This window comes from Rhinolophus hipposideros (genome assembly GCF_964194185.1).
Source record: "Rhinolophus hipposideros genome assembly, chromosome: 12".
Taxonomy (NCBI): Eukaryota; Metazoa; Chordata; class Mammalia; order Chiroptera; family Rhinolophidae; genus Rhinolophus; species Rhinolophus hipposideros.
The window spans coordinates 48,387,093-48,408,705 of NC_138058.1; the positions used below are offsets into that span (position 1 = coordinate 48,387,093).

At 38.3% G+C, this 21,613-nt stretch overlaps 1 protein-coding gene across 8 annotated transcripts in view; it reads right to left on the bottom strand.

Annotated features, from left to right (window-relative positions):
* The window catches only part of MTA3 (metastasis associated 1 family member 3), a 159,539-nt gene that overhangs the window by 37,164 nt on the left and 100,762 nt on the right, over window positions 1-21,613 (bottom strand). For all 8 annotated transcript variants that reach the window (XR_013994635.1, XR_013994636.1, XR_013994637.1 and 5 more), the window contains one exon: window positions 11,594-11,782. Coding sequence is in view for 5 of the 8 variants with exons in the window: in XM_081068721.1 (XP_080924847.1) it covers window positions 11,594-11,782 (189 nt within the window). In the remaining 3 variants the exon portion in view is untranslated. The remainder of the gene's footprint in view (window positions 1-11,593; window positions 11,783-21,613) is intronic.

Below are 21,613 nucleotides of genomic sequence, written 5' to 3' on the forward strand. Positions count from 1 at the left end.
GTAAAGGGAGATCTGTTAGTCATCTAAGATGCAAATCAGGGTGCATCAAACCTGTAAACAAAATGCCTGATTTTTTTGTTGCAGATTTTACAGATAGGTGGCTCAACACTCTCAGTCTCTGACTCTCATCAAGTTGTCCCTAACACACCATCAGGCTTTGAGGGTTAAAACTACGGTTTCCAGGCGGGAATTCCCGCCCATTCGCAGGAATTTTTTTCACTTTCCCTTTTCCGAATCCCAGGATTTAAACTGTTTTCTGTTCTCCACGATGAATTGTTTCCACAAAGTGACGGCCAATACTACCAACCACCTGGGTTCAAGGAGCTAATTTTCCCAATTTCTCAACCACCTTTTCTCGGGCTTCGGGAATGGAAAAGCGAAAAAAATTCCCGAGAACGGGCGGGAATTCCCGTCTGGAAACCCTAGTTAAAATGGTACTTCCCAGACCACGCTGCAGCTTGTGACCCACATTCGAAATATCCATGCCATTTCTATCATCTCCACATTTAACTCACCTATGTGGCCTAAAGAGCAAACAGATGGAGTTCAGGCAAAGGGATTTATTTTAAGTTTAACTGAGGGGCAACTCCAACAGTAGTTACAAATGTGGTCTCCTTACAGGACCAGATCAGCAGTCACTGGCATTTGCAACTTAAGCAAACAGTTGTCTCCAATCCAACAAGCAACCTAACGGAGTTGAGAGGGTCTGAGGGACGGTTTAAGCAGCTTACGGCAAGACCTCACAGGGTACCTCAAAGGACAGTCACTGGCATAGCCCCCTCTGGTTTTAAGCAAGCAAAAACCTCTTCATCTCCTAACTATTCTTCTTTTGAGAAATAACCCCCTAGCATGCAATTACCTAGAAGCCTGACAAAAAGAAACTAAGGGGCCATGTAATCTGAGCTTCATCATGATCCAGACGTATCTGAGCCATAAAGGGCTAATGAGGCGTGCTCAGCAGCACCGCTCCCTCATCAGGGAGAAGAGGAGTTCGTGAACACACGAGTAACACGCCCTGGCGCATCCATTCCTGATGCAGCATCATTTCTCCCTCAACCCTTACTTTTGGCTTCATGGGAGTTCCTATGACAGATCCATTTAGATGAGGGAAAAAAACCTGAATGTGGCAGATGGCTTTGCATGATATACTGGCACTAACCAGGATTACCGTATTTTGCCGTGTATAATGCACACTTTTTGCCCAAATTTGTGACAGAAGAATAAGCATGCGCATGATACATGGGTAGTAGTAATTCCGTGTCTATATAAATGTTTTTAATTCTTTTACTTATACTTATGAGTTAAAAGTGTAACTCTAGAAATCTGTAACGATATCCGTATGCAAAATACCCTGGCATACGATAATCAGCTTTGCTGAACTTATGACAAACTTGGAACAACAAAGAGTGCTTGGCCTTCTATGATGTGTAAATATCGTAAATTTGCTAACAGTACATAAAATTTCTTACACCTTGTATCTGTTCTTGTGTAATTATTTGATAAGTAAAATTTCTCATACCGTAATATGCTAAAGAAATAAATGCTAAAATTCCTTTATAATACAAAAAGCAAGTACCTAAATGTAAACAAATAAAATTTTAAATTAAAAAATTAAAACAGCACCGGCCCAGTGGCTCAGGCGGTTGGAGCTCCATGCTCCTAACTCCAAAGGCTGCGGGTTTGATTCCCACACAGGCCAGTAGGCTCTCAACCACAAGGTTGCCAGTTCAATTCCCCGAGCCCTGCAAGGGATGGTGGGCAGTGCCCCCTGCAACTAAGATTGAACACGGCACCTTGAGCTGAGCTGCCACTGAGCTCCCGGATGGCTCAGTTGGTTGGAGCGCGTCCTCTCAACCACAAGGTTGCTGGTTTGACTCCCACAAGGGATGGTGGGCTGTGCCCCCTGCAACTAGAAAACGGCAACTGGACCTGGAGCTGAGCTGCGCCCTCCATAACTAAGATTGAAAGAACAACTACTTAACTTGGAAAAAAGGCCTGGAAGTACACACTGTTCCCCAGTAAAGTCCTGTTTGCCTTCCCCAATTAAATCTAAAAAAAATAAAATAAAACAAAAGATTTTTTCCCCTGCAAGTCTGGGCTCAAAACATGGGTGCGCATTATACACGGGAGTGCATTATACACAGCAAAATACAACAGTATACTGCTATAGTATTTCACAGCCCCAAGCAGGAGTGGCTCTGAAGACAGTGAAGAAGGGAGGTGCTTTCAAGGGTGGAACACTAAACATCTGGTTAAAAGCAAAATGGCCAGAGGTACTAATCCATACCCATTCATGAACTGTGGTTATTTACTTGTCACAATGATTAGGGACTTGAATCAGATTAGAGGACTGGTAACTATGAGGCTTAGGAATGAGGTCTGTGGGTCCGAGAAGCAGGATGGGACTGTGTGTGAGGATATTTCTGTCTCCATTCTCACGCACATGCTTCCTCTGCACAGAAGATACTCATTAATATATCATGTGGATAAGGTTATCTCCTCTATGGCGATCAATCGGCCTGTTTTCCTAGCCACACCAATGACTGCTTAAAGGACACATAAACAAAGTGGACAAAGAGGCGAGGAGGCAGAGATTACCCATAGGGGCCACTACATGGATGTCCTCTCACCAAATCTGATCTGATCACTCCAGGTGTCCAATCTGCAAGGAACAGACACACTGCGCCTCCAACATGGCACCATTCCTAGTAACATGTCAGTTACATGAGACTCTTGGCGTCCTGGAATAGCAGCTATCTGTTCTCACTGAACAGACAACTATTCTAAATATGACTTGCCTCTTCTGCCTGTGATGCATTGGCTAACAATACGACCCCACAGACTTATGAAAGACTTATTCCTACAAAACACTGCTTCTGACCCAGGGCTCAAATCCCTCAGGAATGAAGGTTTGGGTCACCCAACTGGATTAAGAACTATGGTCATCAAAGGTACTGCGGGGAGGACATAGTAGGGAATTCAATTTTGGATGCCAACAAAGGCCGCAGGATGAGTTTTAGAAAAGGAAAAAGGAAAAGTAAAGAAGCCATCTATATTTCTTTTCTTGCTTGGTATAGTTATGTCCTCCAATTCCCGTTTTATTTTTTACAAGGTCTTTTGGTGGTAGCTTTACCTTCATAATTCAATGCTGAAGCTACAAAGATGCAGTTGTGACTAAAACCAAAGGATGAATAAACATCAACCAGAGATTAATGCTGTGACACTAAATTTGGACCTCCCCATGTGAAGAAATGGCACCATAGTTTCTATTGACTCAGGAATAATTACTACTGTTTAAAAGTTGATGTATGGAAAGGAAGCATATACAGAAAGCAAGGATGGGTGCTGAGTAGCCAGAGAAGTGAGTAGTGGCAGCAACTGCACATCCATTTCCAACCCACTTCTAGCGTGCCTTCCTTGACGCACTAAAACTTTTCCCCACATACCCTTGGACAAGGGTACAGACACTGGGTCAGGTGAGCCAAGCAGGCACCTGAGTGACATTTAGATGTAGAAGTGAGCAACATCAGCTGAAGCTACATGCAGAGAGACTGGATGGTTTGGCAAGAACAACGGTTGAGATATGTTCTTCTGGGTCATCTGTGTTGACCTTTTCTGCCATCGGTGCTTGGCCTCACGGATGCCGAGCAGCGGAGGGCAGGGGTGTTTCCACTGTTCCTGCAAGTGCAGTATTCCAGTCTGGTTCTCTTGTCTTCCCGCAGATTCTATAAAAAACTAATGTCCTACGTTCCCTCTGCTTATATTAGATATAGACAATTCTGTAGCTATCAACTAAGAGCTCTAATATAACCGCTACGTGTATTCTTTACCCTTAACTAGGTAAGGTTGGGTTTCTCTCACCCATAATCAAAAGCACTCTAGCTAATACAAAAATTGGCAAGAAGTGTTCGAAGAACAGACCCTTGAGATGTGGCATTTATTGACAGTCAAGGTAGAGCAGGAAATAAGCAAGACTGGTGGCAGAGGGAGCAGATGCAATGGGGTTTCTGCTAGAATGCTGCCATTGTGGGGTTAGATATTGCTCTTGGCTACAAGTCCTGGCTGTGAAGCATCTAAACTTGGATCTCTGGAAACTCCTTGAAGTTCTGTTAGCCTTCTAACACCTTGTAATAAATATCTTTCTCCTTACATTAGCTCACTCAAATTATGGTTTGCTCAGTATCCTTTCCAACTTCCTTCTAGTACACTGTCCTATAACGTATAGGCTAGAAATCCAAACATTCTATTTCCTAGACTCCCTTGTGATTTATTTCTTCCAGTCAAATGTATGTGTATAAGACCTAAATTCAGACGTGAATTAAGCACGGTTAAGAAAAGATGGTACACAAGGCATCATTTTGCTGCAGCAGAGCAAGGAAGCACAAAATTGTTCCAGAGCCAAAAGCTCTGCTGAAAGTTTCCAGATCCCAAGATCATGGTTCAAGTAGTATACTCCTGGAGCAGAAATTCACCAAGAATCTTCCCAGCTTCCATATGGGGCAGAGGTGGGAACGCACTTATAAGGCCATTTCTGTGAAATTGTTCTGAATTCCAGTCTGAGACCTACTTCAACTAACCCTATCAATGATTTTAAGCATCTAAATTTCCAAAATTATATCCCATTCTGTTCAAAACAGCACCTGTAATTTTGTTATCTGCAACTGAAGCCTAAATGATACAACAGCTAGGAAGCACCCTTTGCTGAAAGGAATTTCTATGGCAATGGATTTGATCACATGAAGAAGAATCACTCTGAGGACACACCGGACTCACAAACTATTTTCACTCTGGCAGAGCATAAAAAAATGCAGGTGACCAATAAAAAGGAAGGTAAGAAGAAAACAACAAAAAAAGATTTACCAAATAATTAAAAGTCAACAGTGGGCTAGGACCACTGCTGAACGTCTCTGGAGGCTCTAAACACAAGGGGAATCCACAGATCTCCATCAGGAAGAACTGAGCCAGAGCAAGAAACCTGAGAGAGCCCCGAATGGTGTGATAAAAATTTGAATCTACACAAAGAAATCAAGAGGGGCAGAAATGGTAACACGCTTTTCAATAAATGAAATAACGATAAGGAAATAAATATGTTTATATTTTTATATTTATATATATTTTATATATTTATAATAAAAAAGACATTTTTAACTCTTTAAAAAAGATCATTGACTGTCTAAAACAAAAAACAGTAATCATACTGTGTGACAACAAAAGCACAGTCATTGGAGGTAGGAACTGGAAGCATACTGTGTTACGTGATTCTTATAATCTATGTGATCTAAGTGGTATCTGATTGGAAGGTAGACTGCGGTACATGAAAGATGCATATTGTAAACCGCTAAACAAACAAAACAGAGGTTTAATTCGTAAGTTACTAGAGATAAAACGGGAACCATAAAAAATTAATCAAAAAAGGGGAAAGAACAAAAAGCAATGGGACAAATGGAAAATTAACGCCAAGATGCTAGTTTTAAGCCGATAATTATATTATTGACAATTACATAAAGGTGAGTGATCTAAACACCACAACGAAAGGCAGTCTGTCAGATTGTTTGTTTTAAAAAATCCAACTGTATTCTGTCTACAAAAAGCCACTTTGGGCATAAATAAAATAAAAATATGAGGATTGAAATAAGATATACCATGTAAACAATGAAACAAAGCTGGAGTAATTATATTAATAGGAGGTACAGTAGATTTCACCCCAAAGAATATGACCATGAATAAAGAGGCATGACGTAAAGATAAAAGGGTCAATTTATCACGAGATCATAACAATCCTAAATGTGTATGTACCTAATAACAGAGTTTCAACATAATTAAAGCAAAAACCTAATTACAATGGAAAGAAATAACAGAAAAATCCAGAATTATAGCTAGAGACTTTAATACTGCTCTATTAATAAGTAACAGAACAAGTGGACAGAAAATCAGTAAGGCTTCAGAAGACATGAACAACACAATCAATAAACTTGACCTAAGTAGCATTTATAGAACATTCCATTTAACCAGCAAAATATCTGTTCTTTGCAAGAGCACATGGAACATTCACCATAATAAAGCATACACTAGGTCAGAATCAATCAAATCTCAAAAAATGTAAAATTGGGGTTTTTTACAGAGTATGTTTTCTGATTACAACAGAATTAAATCAGAAAAATATATGGAAAGAAACACCAAATATGTGGAACTTACTTCTAAATAATCCATGGATCAAAAAAGAAATCAAAAGGAAAAATGAAAACTACTTTGAAGGAACGAAAATGAAAATACACCATTATCAAATTTTGTATGATGAAGCTAAATAAAGCAGTGCTCAGAGGGAACCCACACACCCCTTTCCACCATAGGGTGCTCAGCAGCAAGAACTGGGACAAGCCAAAAGACCCAAGAAAATCTCCACTGGTGGTGATGTGGGTGCACCAAATGGTGGTCAGCTGCCAGAGTATCAGAGAAAACCCCTGGCTTCCAAGATCCTTCTTCCACACAAAGCAAAAGCCATCTGCCACTGGAGAGGGGCAGGAAGCTTGCTCCCATCCATGAATCCCCAACAATGAAGGGAAGTCCAAGGCAGAGACTAGCTGCCACAAGGGATCCGCAGAGAGAGCAGAACTGCTGCGGGACTCTGTGCTGAGACTCGGGCACAGAAAGCCTGCCTAAGACTGGGGCTACAACAGGTCAACAGAAACCCTCTGTGCCCTCACCAGGAACCTTGCAGGCAGTACAAGCAACCCCACGCTACTATCAGAAGGGTAACAATGCGGAGAGGCTCAGTAGGACCTGGCATGCTGAGGTTGGGACAGGAACACTGAAAAAAGCCTCGGCATTCCAGGCTCCGCATGAAGCACAGGGAAGCATACGAATGAAGTCTGCGGATGTTCAGAGCACCTCATATTCACTTCCAGTTAGGGATCTGCCCCTCAAAACAGCACAAGATGGTCAAACGTACAGCACACGACACCCAAAACAGATGAGACTGGCAGCAATTTAACAGTGTCATATGCTCACAGCCTAAGGGAGGAGAATACCATGCAGGGTCACGTGGGGGTTGCACTTGGGAGCAGTGAGCCAGGAGGGGTTATGGAAGTGAGGCTTTGTGGAAAAGAGGGTTAAGTGTGCCCTGGTTCCTAAAGAAGCTTCCCATGGAGGGTGTGACTGGCTTGTTTGAATAACTCTTCAGGCTGGCAGGGAAGTGAAACCCTTTAGGTTGTAGACTGGGTGAGGTCTTAGGGAAACTAGTCTGGTGGAGGGCTTCTCCTAATAGGTGAGGAGGACTATCTGGCAAGAACAAGGCAACTTACAATTAACCTTTTGGGGCCCGATGAGGCTCAAAAATGTCAAGAAAGTACAGGAAATTTCAGGCCTTCCTATATAGTGGTACACTGAGGGTAACTAACAAAATCCAAATGTGGCCCAACTATGGACAGACAGACTCAATTCCTCACGAGGACCCAGAATGAGAAGCTGCATGCTCATTTCAGAATATAAATACTATTGAACTCTGCCTCTGCTGTTGTTTACACAAGATGTTCCCCATCCAATCAAAATTATGACAATAAAAAAAGCATGAAATGTCCCATTTTCAAAAAATAAATCAAGCAATAGACACAGACCCCAGTACAGCCCCAAATGTTAGAAATATCAGATAGGAACTTTAAAATAACAATGACTAATGTACTAAAGGATCTATGAAATGGTGGACAACACACATGAATAGATGGGGAATTTAAACAGATAAAAAGCATAAAAAAGAATAAGATATAAATGTTAGAAAAATATATGCTATCAAATTTGAAGAATTCCTTTAACAAGTTTATCAATATACTGGACACAACAGAGAAAACTATTAGTGTACTAGAAGATAAATCAATACAAATTATGCAAATTAACACAAAAAGAAAATCTCAGCTCTGGGAAACGCAGTGAACTACAAGTAGAATGATTACAAAGAAAAACACATCCAGGCACAATGTAGTAGTAATACTGGTCAAAACCAAGAGTAAAGAGAAAATCTGAACACGAAGAAAAGGAAACAGTGACATATACAGGAAATTCTCATCAGAAATTACATAAGCCAAACAGATATATTTAGAGTATTGAAAGAAAAAAATGAACTATAGAAAAAATAAGATATATTTTTAAAGAAAACAGTAAAGAGTTTTTCAGGCAAAGCTGAAATCATTGTTAGCTAAATATAAACTACCAATAAATAACTGCATTAGAAGAAATGTAAAAATACACTAGGAAGTACAGCATAGGGAATATGGTCAATAACATTGTAGTAACTATGAATGGTGCCAAGGGGGTACTAGGCTTATCAGGGGATCACTTTGTAAATGATACAAATGTCTAACCGCTATGCTGTACACTTGAAACTAATACAATATTTAATGTCAACTGTAACTGGAAAATAAGAAAGAAACAAACAAACAAAAAGACACTAGGAAAAGACAAAGCACATTCACCCAAAGCAAGCTGAAGGAAGGAAATAATAAAAACAAAAGCAGAAACTAATGAAACAGAAAAGCCAATCAAACCAAAAGCTGGTTCTTTGCAAAGATTAATAAAACTGATCAACCCCTCGGCCAGACTGATGAGGAAAGAGGAGAGAAGACCTAAATTGCCGTTACCAGGAATGTAAGAGGGATCACCACTACAGATCCATCCGACAGACCTAAAAGGAAAATAGGAGACTATTGTGAACAACTTTATGACAACAAAGTAGACACGATGGAATGGACAGGGAGAGAGATGTCAGCAAGACAGAGGAATAGGAAATGCCAGTCTTGGTCCCCTCCCCCACCAAAAAAAAACCCGACAGACAGCTATTGACAAATGAAAATAGCCCAAGAGTCACAGCAACACTGTGTAGTAAATAATGAATAACAGCTCAGAAAGGATCACTATGGAGATCGGCTTAGCTGAGACATCTGGAAATGGCGGGAACAAAGAAGAGTGGAGGGTATCAGTGTAAGCCACAAGGTGGGTGTCACTGAGGGCCCCAGTGGCCTGCTCTACAGAGGAGGCTGGCAGCCTTTGCCACCAAGGACCTCAACAGCTCCCAAGACAGAATCCCTGCAGCTTTCAAAGCAGAGGACTCCGATGAAATGGTGCTCAGCCAGGAAAGGGAATGGGTTCTTACCATCTGTGGCAGGATGGATGGACCTGGAGGGTATTGTGTTGAGTGGAGTGTGTCAGACAGAGACAGACAGATGCAATGTGATTTCACTTATATGTGGAATCTACAGAACAAAATAAACAAACAAAACAGAAACAAACTCATAGAACCATTTTGGTGGTTGCCAGATGATAGGGGGTTAGAGTGTGGGTGAAGAAGGGGAAGGGATGAAGAAGTACAAATTGGTTATTACACAGTACTCATGGGGATGTAGGGTATAGTATTAGGAATACAGTCAACGATATGGTAATAACTATGGTGTCAGATGGGTACTTGATTTATCAGGGTGATAGATGTGAGGGTGGTTAGGAGGCAGGACGGAAAAGGTGAAGAAGGCATTAAGAAGTACAAACTGGTAGTTACAAAATAGTCTTAGGGATGTAAAGTGCCCGGTGAGTACTGGACTAGTCAGGGAATCACTTCGTAAATTATATAAATGTCTAACCACTGTGATGTACACCTGAAATGAATATAAAATACTGAATGTCAACTGTAATTGAAAAATTAAAAAGGTGGGGGAAGGTGAAGGGGAATAAGAGGTCCAAATTTCCAGGTATAAAACAAATACATCATTATGGTGATGGAAGGAGAACTGATTCTGGGTGGTGAACACACAATGGGATTTATAGATGATGTAATACAGAATTGTACACCTGGAATCTATGTAACTTTACTAACAAATGTCACCCCAATAAATTAAAAGAAAAGGAAAAAAAAAAACAAAAAATACCCGAATACATCATGGGGAAGTAATGTACAGCATAGGGAATGCAGTCAATAATATTGTGATGGCGTGGTACGGGGTCAGATGGTGATCACTTCTTTAGGTATACAAATGTTGAACAACTGTGGTGTACACCTGAAACTAATATAATACTGTATATTAGCTATATTTTAACAAAAATCTGAAGAAAAAAAAAAGAGTAGACGAAGAAGACCAGGATTCCAGTGTTTGTTGCTAGGGACCCCAGCAGCCTGCTCTGCAGAGGAAACTAGCACCTTCTGCCACTGAGGTAACCAACAGTCACTGCTGCGCTGGGAGATGCTGCTGGGCCCCTCCCAGAGACACTGTTGTGCCACCATCCCAGGAACAGGGCTGCCAGCCCCTACCTTCAACTCCGTGCACACCCTGGACCCCACAGCTCTGGTTGCTCCACACACGTGCATATCTCAGGCACCAGAGCCACTGAAACCGCAGGCCAGGAGGCACCCCAGACCCCAGACTGCTGTCACTCTCTGCGCATACAGGCCCTACTCCTGGCTCTGTGGCTGACCCAAGCATGCCAATGCCTCAGTTACCACTGCTACGACAAGGGCACTCCAAAGCAAGACCCACTGCCAAGAGGAATCCCCATGGCCATAACACACTCCATGGGAGAAAAAAAAAGATCGGGAGGTCCCCAGCAGCCTTTGCCACTCAAATCTGCCCCTGCTGCCACTGCAGACACCTGCAGCCTTGGCCAAGGACGACCCCTAAAACCTTGACCAACACTGACCTCAGCTGATGGAGCTGAACAGACTACGCCGTCAGGCCTTCCTGGGAGCTGGAACCATCACACCCCAACCATCCTGTGCCCGTGCACTCAACCTGCTGCTGAAGGCCTATCCCCTCTAAACCCAGTCTGCAAAATATGGAAGAAGTGACTGCTCTATCAAATATAGACATCAATTCAAGGCTATGAGGAACATGAAAAATTAAGGAAACGTGACAGCAAGAAAGTAACACAGTGCTATTCTAGTAAATGAATCCATCCAGTAGAAATGAATTATCTACTACTTGCCTGAAAAAGAATTCAAAGTAATTGTTTTAAGCAAACTCAGTAGGTATAAGAAATTATGGATAATCAACTCAACAACATCAGGAAACAGGTTGTTTCCGTATTGAGGGCCCACATCAAATCGAGGCACAACAATTAGTCAGACAACTAGAAAAGTATCAAAGGTTTAAAGGAGGGCAACAAGCTTAAAAAGCAGAGATCAGATATGTTTAGTGCAAATGGTTAGACAAGCTGTCTGTATTTTAAACATGGAACTCAGAGAAGCGGATGAGTTCATACTGCCAAGGTTCACTAACTCAGGGCCTCCTGACCTTGGGTCTTCCTCACAATTACTTCCCAGAACAAATATCGTAAGACTGGTCTTCATTCTATGTAGAGCAGATAAAAATTACTAAGTCATAGACTCGCTACATAAATCAAGGTTTACCAGATTTCTTTTTCTTTTTCTTTCTTTCTTTCTTTTTTTTTTTTTAAGGAAGGCACAACTCACAGTGGCCCACGTGGGATTGAACAAGCAACCTTGGTGTTATCAGCACCACGCTCTAACCCACTGAGCGACCCGGCCACCCTCAGATTTCTAAAACAAATAAAATATTCCCACCTCAACATTTTATTTTGTTCACAATTTTCTACTTACAAAGTCTTGACGTATATCGTTGAAGTCTTTGCCATATTTTTCCAATGCCTCTTCAAATAAACTAGCTTCAGAGGCTGACCATTCTTCCATTTCATCTCTGCATAAAACAGGTCCTCCAAGTGGCACTAAGACACTAATTGCACTGCTCAAGTCATAGCTGTGTCTATACAATGTATCCATAGCATGAAACTAAAGAAAACAAATAAAACAAAAGATCAGCCATAAATACAAACTTCCACGATTTAAGAACACAAATACCAAAATGCATTATGTACTTAGTTAACAATAATATACTTAGGTAGTATTTATTTTTTAACAAAACTTTTAAAAATTTGAATACTTATTTTAAAAAATCATTTACTGCTTTAAGAAAATGTTGGCTTGTGCTTTTTAAGGTATGTATTTTTAACATGTATTCATTTGTTACAGCAACCTAACCATGAAGATCTAGGACTTCCGGCCATTAAACTGGGAACCCTGTAAGTTTCACCATCCTTTTTGTTAAAAATGCCAAAATCACTTCAGCTATGTTACAAGGTTGGCACAACCTTCCTTGACAAGGGAAAAATAGATTATGTATCAGAAAGTGAAAAAATATTCTCAGGTTGGATTAAGAGAATTAACTATTAAGGAGAAAAGGAAACACAAACTATGAATGATAGTAAGACAAAACAAAATTACACATTAGTGTTAAAGAAACAAAAGTATCTATTCATGTTAAAAAGAGTAACTTGGTTGAGATTATATTAAAACCAAGAAGAGATGAACAGGATTGCTTGAAACAGCTAGAGAAGTGGGAGTTTCCTATATTTTTCAAAGGGAAATGATTTGAAGACTAATTTCACAAGAGGAAAGATAGGTAAGGATGATATAAGTTGGCTTTTTTAACATAGGAAAGTCAAGTCTTGCACCTTTTTTTTAACACAAAGTATTTTCTGATATTAATTAAACTTTTCACAAATGAGGAAGGGTCACATCTGTGTGACAAGTCTTTCAAAAATTTAGTTTGTGAGTCATCCCTAAATATCTGGTGGGGACAGTGGACAGTTCCCTATTTATACAGAGCATAAAACAAGCTCAAATATCAACTAAAATCTGTAAAGAGAAAAAATTAGCAAATATATGCATTAAAGTACATATTTATACTGAGTTACATTAAGACATTGAATAAAGGTATAGAATATGAATTTGTTGACAGAGCTAAAGCCAGGTATTAGGACATGTAGACATGTTTAGGTACAGTAACTAACTGCTTTAACAAGGGTTCACATCTCACTTAAAATAAATAATTAGATTCCACGAAGTAAAAGCAAGTCAAGACCTCACTATCAATTTCCTAGTTATAATCACAGCTAAGACCACTGACCGTGTGTGGTTTTTGCTTTATGTGTCACAAACATCGAATAACAACTTCAACTTTCAAGTGAATTTCTTCTCACTCTTCTGCACCAGGAGTTACAAAAATGGTAGAATTAATCTTTATTCTTTGCTTGTGCTCTGCAAACTTCAGAATTAAACTCCACTTCTCTAGCCAACCTTCTCACTTGACAGACTCTGCAGTTTAGCTGCAGGGTACATACACTGTTACACACTTTTATATCATCCCTGAAACTAAATAATTATTGTTTCTAAATATCTGACCTATGAAAATGAGAAGTTCAGTGGCATTTAGTGATCCCTTCAATTAATAATGTATTTCCATAAATGATTATTTTAGTTTTGTTAACGATGGGTAACAAAACTAAAAAGATTAAATATTCAAAATCAATAATTACATAAATTAACTGTGCTGATAGGAGGTAGACGTAATTTTTACAAATTAACAGGTGCTCTGAAACCAAAAGTGACAGAATTAAATGAATTTTTCTCAGCTGATATTATACCAACCACTCAAAGTATGAATGTATTTTCAGTCTTTTGTTCATGTTGGATGAATGAAAATGCTTTTCATATAGGCACTTTTAAAATTGATGATGAGCTATTATCTACTATGGCTTCAAAGACCAGATTAATATCTTAGCTTTTATAAGTGATTATGACCAAAATCTCAAGTGATTTAATGTCTGTTCTTTACAGAATGTGTTTGTATTACTGAGTAATGAAGTAAAGCATTTGCTTTTGGAAGACTAGCTCTTGCATGGTGCCACAAATCAAACGGAGAGAATGGGTTGAACTCACAGCTGACCAGGAGCTATGAAACCTCCAAAACCCACATGTATACCATAGCTCAGAGGAGTGCAGTGATAAACAGTATGTATAGAAAACAAACATCCCATCAGGCACATGCACTGCAGAATTCCTAAGGAATAATTCAGTTGAAATAAATGACCAACTTCACAAAGGAAACCAGAGGATCACATTATTTGCTAGGAGTCTGTATTGATGCCATTTTTCTGACACATACTTAGCAGTCTCTTTTGAATGGACTTTTTATAGTCTAATCTTACTCTAAAAAGCTTTAAGTAAAACACTGAAGATTCTTTCTATAACAGAAGAGACAACAGCCAATAAAGAGTCACAGTCTTTCTATAAGCTAAGAAAGGCACAGATAACCAATGACTATGGTTTATCAGTAAGATAATAAAAACTAGAAAAGTTAGATGTAGGAGAACACACTGGCTGATTCCATTTATATGAACTTTAAGAAGAGTAACAATTGATGGTGAGAAGAGTCAGAATAGTCATTACTTGGGAAAGGAACCATTGACTGCAGGGGGGCATTTGAAACCTTTTCAGGATTAGGAAAATGTTCTTTATCTAGAAACGGATGGTGGTTACGTAAATGTATACATATGTAAAAATGTAATACACTTTACTGTATGTATATCTCAATTTAAAATATGATAAAAGAATTTAAAAAACTAAACATAAAAAAACTTTTTTTTTATGAGTCTTTTCTCCATTGTGAGTCTTTCCTCCAGATAAATACTTACCAAGTTACCTTTTTTTTCAATAGCTATACAGATACACACAAGATCCATTCACATCTAAATTTTAAAAATCTTGAGAACTCAGCACAAGCTGTTCTCTTTGCCAAACAGCACTGAAGTTGTTGTCACATTTTATCCCATTCATAACAGATGGAGATGACAAACAGAAGTATTTTAGGAGAAAGACTGACAATGAAATCTTGGCAGTGGAATTCTCATTTTTTGTTCATTAAGCAGAATCCCACTATGGCAGGCTGGGTTATCGTTTAGCAAATCCTGCCTCCCTCCCCTGGACCTCCATTGGACCACGCCACTGATGCTGGGCCTAGACATGTGACTTGACTGGCCAAGAGATGTTTAGACGTATGACTTAACAGCGCCCTGACATGCGTTTGTGCATTTGGACTTGCCCTCTTGGGCTACTGACTTTTGTCAACAGAAGACGAAATACACACGAAGGAGATCTGGACACAACCTGCAGAGTGTCTAGGATTCTATTGAACTAAATCAACCTAATCTAGTTCAGCAAAATCCTAGACAATCTGCAGAGGATTGTACAACAAATTAATGCTTGCTGTTATAAGTCACTGAAATTCTGAGCAGTATAATGGATACTGTGTTTTTCTCTTCGTTTTTCTCTTCGAGAATAAAGAACTCACTCAGCCACTGCTGGAAGTGCTGTGAGCAGACAGCCCTCAGCTGTTGGTCCTCTTTGGAATAATCTTAATTTAAGAAAGATTCATCACATAAGGCCATGCCTTCTTCCTGGAGCAGCCTGCATCCAATAATGCAGAAGTGTAAAGGCCCAGCCTTTCACCCTGATTTGAGACAACTCTTCAGAGCATCCCATGGAGTCAACTGAGGCCTTCATTCAGACTGTATTATAGCCCACCTTCTCCCTCTGCTCAATCCTGCTTCCTTCCCTTCTCTTCCACAGGTATTGATCCCAAGGGTCCTCCCTAATAAATTTGTTGCATGAAAATCTCCATCTCAGAGCCTGTTTCCCAGGAACCCAACCTATAACATGAAGCATTATTCTGACAACAGCTACCTGATACGCATATATATATATATATTCAATATTATTGATTTGCTCAGTTTTACAAAAAAACTTTATATCTATACCTCCAGCACAAATTACAGCATTCAGAACATCAAATCTATTTAAAAATTAATGAACATTAGAGACCATATGGCTTTTTCCAAGCAGAAGGTGAATATAAGCTCGCATGAATAAACCTCAAACCATGATTAAGGCAAAATTTCTTATATATGAAAGAGAAGTATGCTATCCACTCCCAATTTCTGCTTCAATGCATAGTACTCAAAACAAAATCCCTCATTCATCATTAAATTTGTGAAGACTTAACTGTTATTCACTCAAATCAGTCTATCAGACACCCTGAGCAAAGTTCTTACGTGTACTCATTATCTTTTTGATCATTATCTCAAGAAAGCTACAGGGGCAGCTCCTCGGCCCTGAAAATCATTTCCAAACTTACCATGAGCAGAACTATGGGTTCTTCACCCCTGGCTGTGACTCCAGACACAAACCAGACAAATATACTCGTATACCATGACTGTGGACTGTGTGGAGACACTAAAGAACAACCAACGCAGGCAAGGAGAGACTGAGATAATTCAGCAAGAGAGAGCAGGAGAGGTGAGCTTCCACACTGACCCCAGCTTTTACCTTGAAGGCATTTTCTAGACTTTTATAAGGGAGAATAGACCCAAACAGAAAGTTTCCTTTTTACTAGGCTGAGATGAAAGTGGGTAAGGCCTGGGGAACAAAATTCTAGGGAGATTATATTCCAGGCCCTAAAGGAAATTAATCACAACATATCAAAAGGATTGGTAGCATACCTGTTTTCTGACCACAACCCCCAAGGCAATTTAGATACATTTGAGATCCTCATTTCCAAGGAAATTAACTCAAAATCAAATACAAAATTATAAAGTAATTTTAAAACACTTAGAACCAAATGATAATGAAAATACTACATATCAAAATATGTGAGAAACAACCAAAGTGGTAATTAGAGGGACATTCTTAAATACTAGTAAGTAGACAAAATTAATGGACTAAAAATTGGTCTTAAAAAGCTGGAATAGGAATATCAGAGTAAATGCGAAGAAACATAAAAGAAAATAATAAAGGACAGCAATAACTTAAACAGAAAAACATACACTAAAGAAAATCAATTAAAATCTCATTTTTTGGCACAATAAAAAAAATCTCTGATGAAACTATCAAGAAAAAAATGACAAACAACACAGAAAGCAACAGGAATGAAACATTATTTATAGCTACAGACAGAAAATTTTTCTAATTAGAAATACTATACAGAGAACCCTAGAAGATTCCACCAAAAAACTATTAGAACTGATAAATTAATTCACTAAAGTAGCAGGATACAAAATTAATATTCGGAAATCAGTTGCATTTTTATACATCAATAATGAACTATCAGAAAGAGAAATTAAGAAAACAATTCTATTCACAATTTCATCAAAGAAATTAATTTAGGAATAAATTTAACCAACGAGATAAAAGATCTATACTCAAAAAACTGTAAGGCACTGAAGATGACACAAATAAATGATAGCATATACCACGCTCATGGATAGGAAGAATTAACATCATTAAAATGTTCATACTGCCCAAAGTAATCTATAGATTCAATGGAATCCCTATCAAAATACAATTTTCACACAACTAGAACAAATAATCTTAAAATTGATACAGAATCACCAAAGACCTTAAAGGCTACAGCACCCCTGAGGAAGAACAAAATGGGAGGTATCACGCTACCTGCTATCAAACTTTACTAAAAGCCTATAGTAATCAAAACAGCATGGTACTGGCATAAAAACAGACACATAGATCAATGGAACAGAAAAGAGAGCCCAGAAATAAACACATGCCTTTATGGTCAATTAATCTATGACAAAGAAGGCAAGAATATACAGTAAACACAGTCTACTCAATAAATGGTGCTGGGAAAACTGGACAAATACATACCAAAAATTTGAAACTGAACTGCCTTCTTACAGCATAATCAAGAATAAACTCAAAAGGAATTAAAGACTTAAATGTAAGATCCTAAACCATAAAACTCCTAAAAGAAAACATAGGCAGCAAACTCTGTAACATAGCTTTTAGTAGTATTTTTTCTGATTCATCTCCTCAGGCAAAGGAAACAAAAGGTAAAAAATAAACAAATGGGACTATATCAAACTAAAAAGTTTTTTGCATAGCAAAGGAAACCACTAACAAGACAAAAGGCCTACTGAATGGCAGAAGATATTCACCAATGATACATCTGATAAGGAGTTAATATCCAAAATTTATAAAGAACTCATACAACTCAACCAAAAAAAAAACAAACAAATTAAAAAATGGGCAGAACTCAGTAGACTCCTCCAAAGAGGACATACCGATGGCCAACAGACATATGAAAAGATGCTCAATGTCACTACTCATCAGAGAAATGAAAATTAAAACCACAATGAGATACCACCTCACTCCTGTCAGAATGGCCATCATCAATAAAGCAACAAGTATTGGCGAGGTTGTGGAGAAAAGGGAACCTTCGTGCACTTCTGGAGGGATTGCAAATTGGTGCAGTCACTATGGAAAACAGTATGGAGGTTCCTCAAAAAATTAAAAACAGAACTAGCTTATAACCCAGCAATTCCACTCCTGGGTATTTATCCAAAAAAATCCAAAACAATAATTTGAAAAGATATATGCACCCCTATGTTCATTGCAGCATTCTTTACAATTGCCAAGATATGGAAGCAACCCAAGTGCCCATCAATAGACAACTGGATAAAGGTGTGGCACATATATACAATGAAATATTACTTGGCCATAAAAAAGAATGAAATCTTACCATTGAGACAACATGGATGGACCTGGAGGGTATTATGCTAAGTGAAGTAAGTTTAGACTGAGAGAGACGAATACCATATGATCTTACATGTGGAATCCAAACAACAAAAAGAACAAACAAAAAAATAGTGTAAAAAATTGTGTTGATAAATTTGAAAACTTAGAAGAAAATGGAAAATCTCCTCGGCTGACATAATTGACCCAAATGGATTTAAGTGGAATAAAAACTTATAACCAACCCAGATTGAGGGACAGTCTTTAACAAAACAAACCCAAAAAAAGCCTATACTCTTCAAAATGCCATGGTTATGCAATACAGAAAGAATAAAGAACTGCTCAAAATTGAAGGAAATTAAAGAGTTACAATCGGTACAATAAGTGATTCTCAAGTAGACTTTAAACCATTAAAAAATTTTTTTCTTTTGTTATAAAGGACATTAGTGGGACAACTAGCAAATCTGACTGAAGTCTCTAGATTAGATAATGGTACTACAGCAATGCTCATTTCCTGGATCTGACAATGATACTGTGGTGAGAAGACAATATCCTTATTCTTTTAGAAAATACCTCCTCAAATATTTAGCAATATGGGACATCCATTCTGAACCTTACTCTCAAACTGTTCAGAAATAATAATATAGAGAGAGAAAATTACAAAGGAAATGTACTAAATGTTAACATTTGGGGAATCTGGGTGAAGGGAATATAAGAAGTCTTAATACTATTTTTGTATTATGTTTAAACACAAAGATAAGTTTCAAGAAACTGTAACTGCAAGACTTCATTCATTAACTACGGTGTTCCCCTGAAAAAAAGACCTAGCCAGACAATCAGCTCTAATGCGTCTTTTGGGGCAAAAACTAATACAAGACCCGATCTTATATTATCTAAGACCTGGTCTTATTTTACTATAAGTTTACTTATAGACCGGGTCTTATAGTAGTTTTTGCTCCAAAAGACACATTAGAGCTGATTGTCCGGCTAGGTCTTATTTTCGGGGAAACACAATAACACTTGTAAATAGAAATCTCTTCACCATTAACCCTAGACAGAGAAGTTAAAACAATCTCCCCATAGTTCATATCTACAGTGATTTTCTGATGCTTCTTATATTGGTATCAAATTCAGGGGGAAAAAGTAAAGTAAAAGGCTTTACATACACAAAAAGAAAAAAAATCTAAGCTTCAATTTAAAAGAAAGAGGTGGATAAATAGACCTTAACACATACAAACAATTATCCTAGGACAGTTTGCAATGTTTCTAAGCTCATTTAATATCATTTTAGAATTATTATCCATAACAGAGCATCAGACAAAAAGATTTGTGCCTAATGCAGAATATTATTGTCTTAATGATGTATGAGAAGGAAGGAAAATTTCATGTTTCGTATTTTTTACTGCAGTGGTAGTCCATTAGCTCTAATCTAATTTTACAGCCTTGGAAACACAGATACTACTCATAAGCAAATTGACTTTTAAAAAATTATATGAATTCTCGTTTTATCAATTTTATATTCATTTTAAAGACTACCTTTCTGGTGTAAGTTGATGCCTAAAATGTTAGCCAAAAGACATATATGTTCTGCTAAGTACAATTTGTTTAAACAATGTAATGACTGTCATTTGCAAACTCACCTCAAATTGCCAGTACCCACAACCTCCTAAGTGAAATGTGTGATTTGAACAGGAGTCATTAAGAGAATGAAGTGCAGAATTAATAGCTAGCACTTTTACAAAGAGTTAATATCTGAAGAATAAAATTATTATTGGTTAAATCAACTTTTTCTTATCAGGAAAATAAGTTGTCTTTTTAAAGTTTTTCTTGAAGGAAAAACTTTTAGTGCAAAAATTTTAGCTTGTTTTAAGGAGAAATAATAGAGTGATTTTCTTGACAATCGTATAGAAATGCATGGTTAATCACAGCTAAATGACCACATTCAAACCTGATAATCTGTAATGACAGTAAAAATGGCATGACAAAACCCCCGTTAGATAATCAATAATATAAATATTGTATTGTTCCACTTATATGAAGTATTTAAAGCAGTCAAATTCATAGAGACAAAAAAGTAGAACACTGTGGTTGCCAAGGGCTAGGGAATGCGGAGTTATTATTTAAATAGTACAGAGTTTCAGTTGGGGAAAATGAAAAAGTTCAGTGGTGACAGTGGCACAACAATGTGAATACTTAATGCAACAGAACAGTACATTTACTAATGATTAAAATGGTAAATTTTATCTTGTGTATATTTTACTACAAGTTGTTTTTTTAATTTTATTTTTAATTGCATTGTCAAAAGAAAGGCAGACTGCCACGTGCAGCGCCTCATTTGGATGTGTCTGGAGTCTTGGAAGCTTGATTACCCTACGTTCTCCTACAAATGGACCTTGAGAGCTTGTTTGGAGGTTCTAGCAGGGGAGCGCCGCTACTCGTATACCCTTGACTGAGAAGACGGTCCTCTCCTCTATCGGGGAAGGTTGTCCTCTTCGACCGAAAGCGCAGCTTCGGGAGGGACGCACATGGATCGGTGAGGGAGGAAGGGGACACCCGCCTCGCCAGCCAGATCAGCCGAATCAACCCTGGCGATCAATGGGGTGACAGATGTCGCAGCCAGATCGCCCTCACATCCTTTACTACAATTTTTAAACAACTGCATCCAGTATCTAAATCTTTCTGTAACTCTTGTGTGTACAGCACTGGTAATACAATGAAATTAGAATTCAAATACACATTACTCTTAGTGATAAAATGCACTCAGTAAAATATTAAAATGTTCAAAACAATGGAATAGAAATAATACTCTCCAATGACCTATTTTAAAAAGAATCTGTCCCCAGATAGAAATTAATTTGTTCAGTGAAAACCTCGAATATATGACAAGAACTCTTTGGTGCTAGGGATTCAACAACGAGGAAAGACAGATATAGTCACTATATTAATGGATGTTACAAGCTAACATGTGGGGAATGGGAAGGAGATAGACATTAATCAGACAGTCACAAAAATGGGTGTTTAATTACAAACAACTCACATGGAGGAATGTGATTGGTTATCTACATGAGGACATCACAAAGTAACCTGCCCTAAACTGATGGACTAGACAAAATTTGAAAAAAGACTAAGAGTTGACCAGGTGGGGCTATGAGAGTATCCAGGCAAAGGGAACTGAGCGTGCAAAGGTCCTGTGGCAGG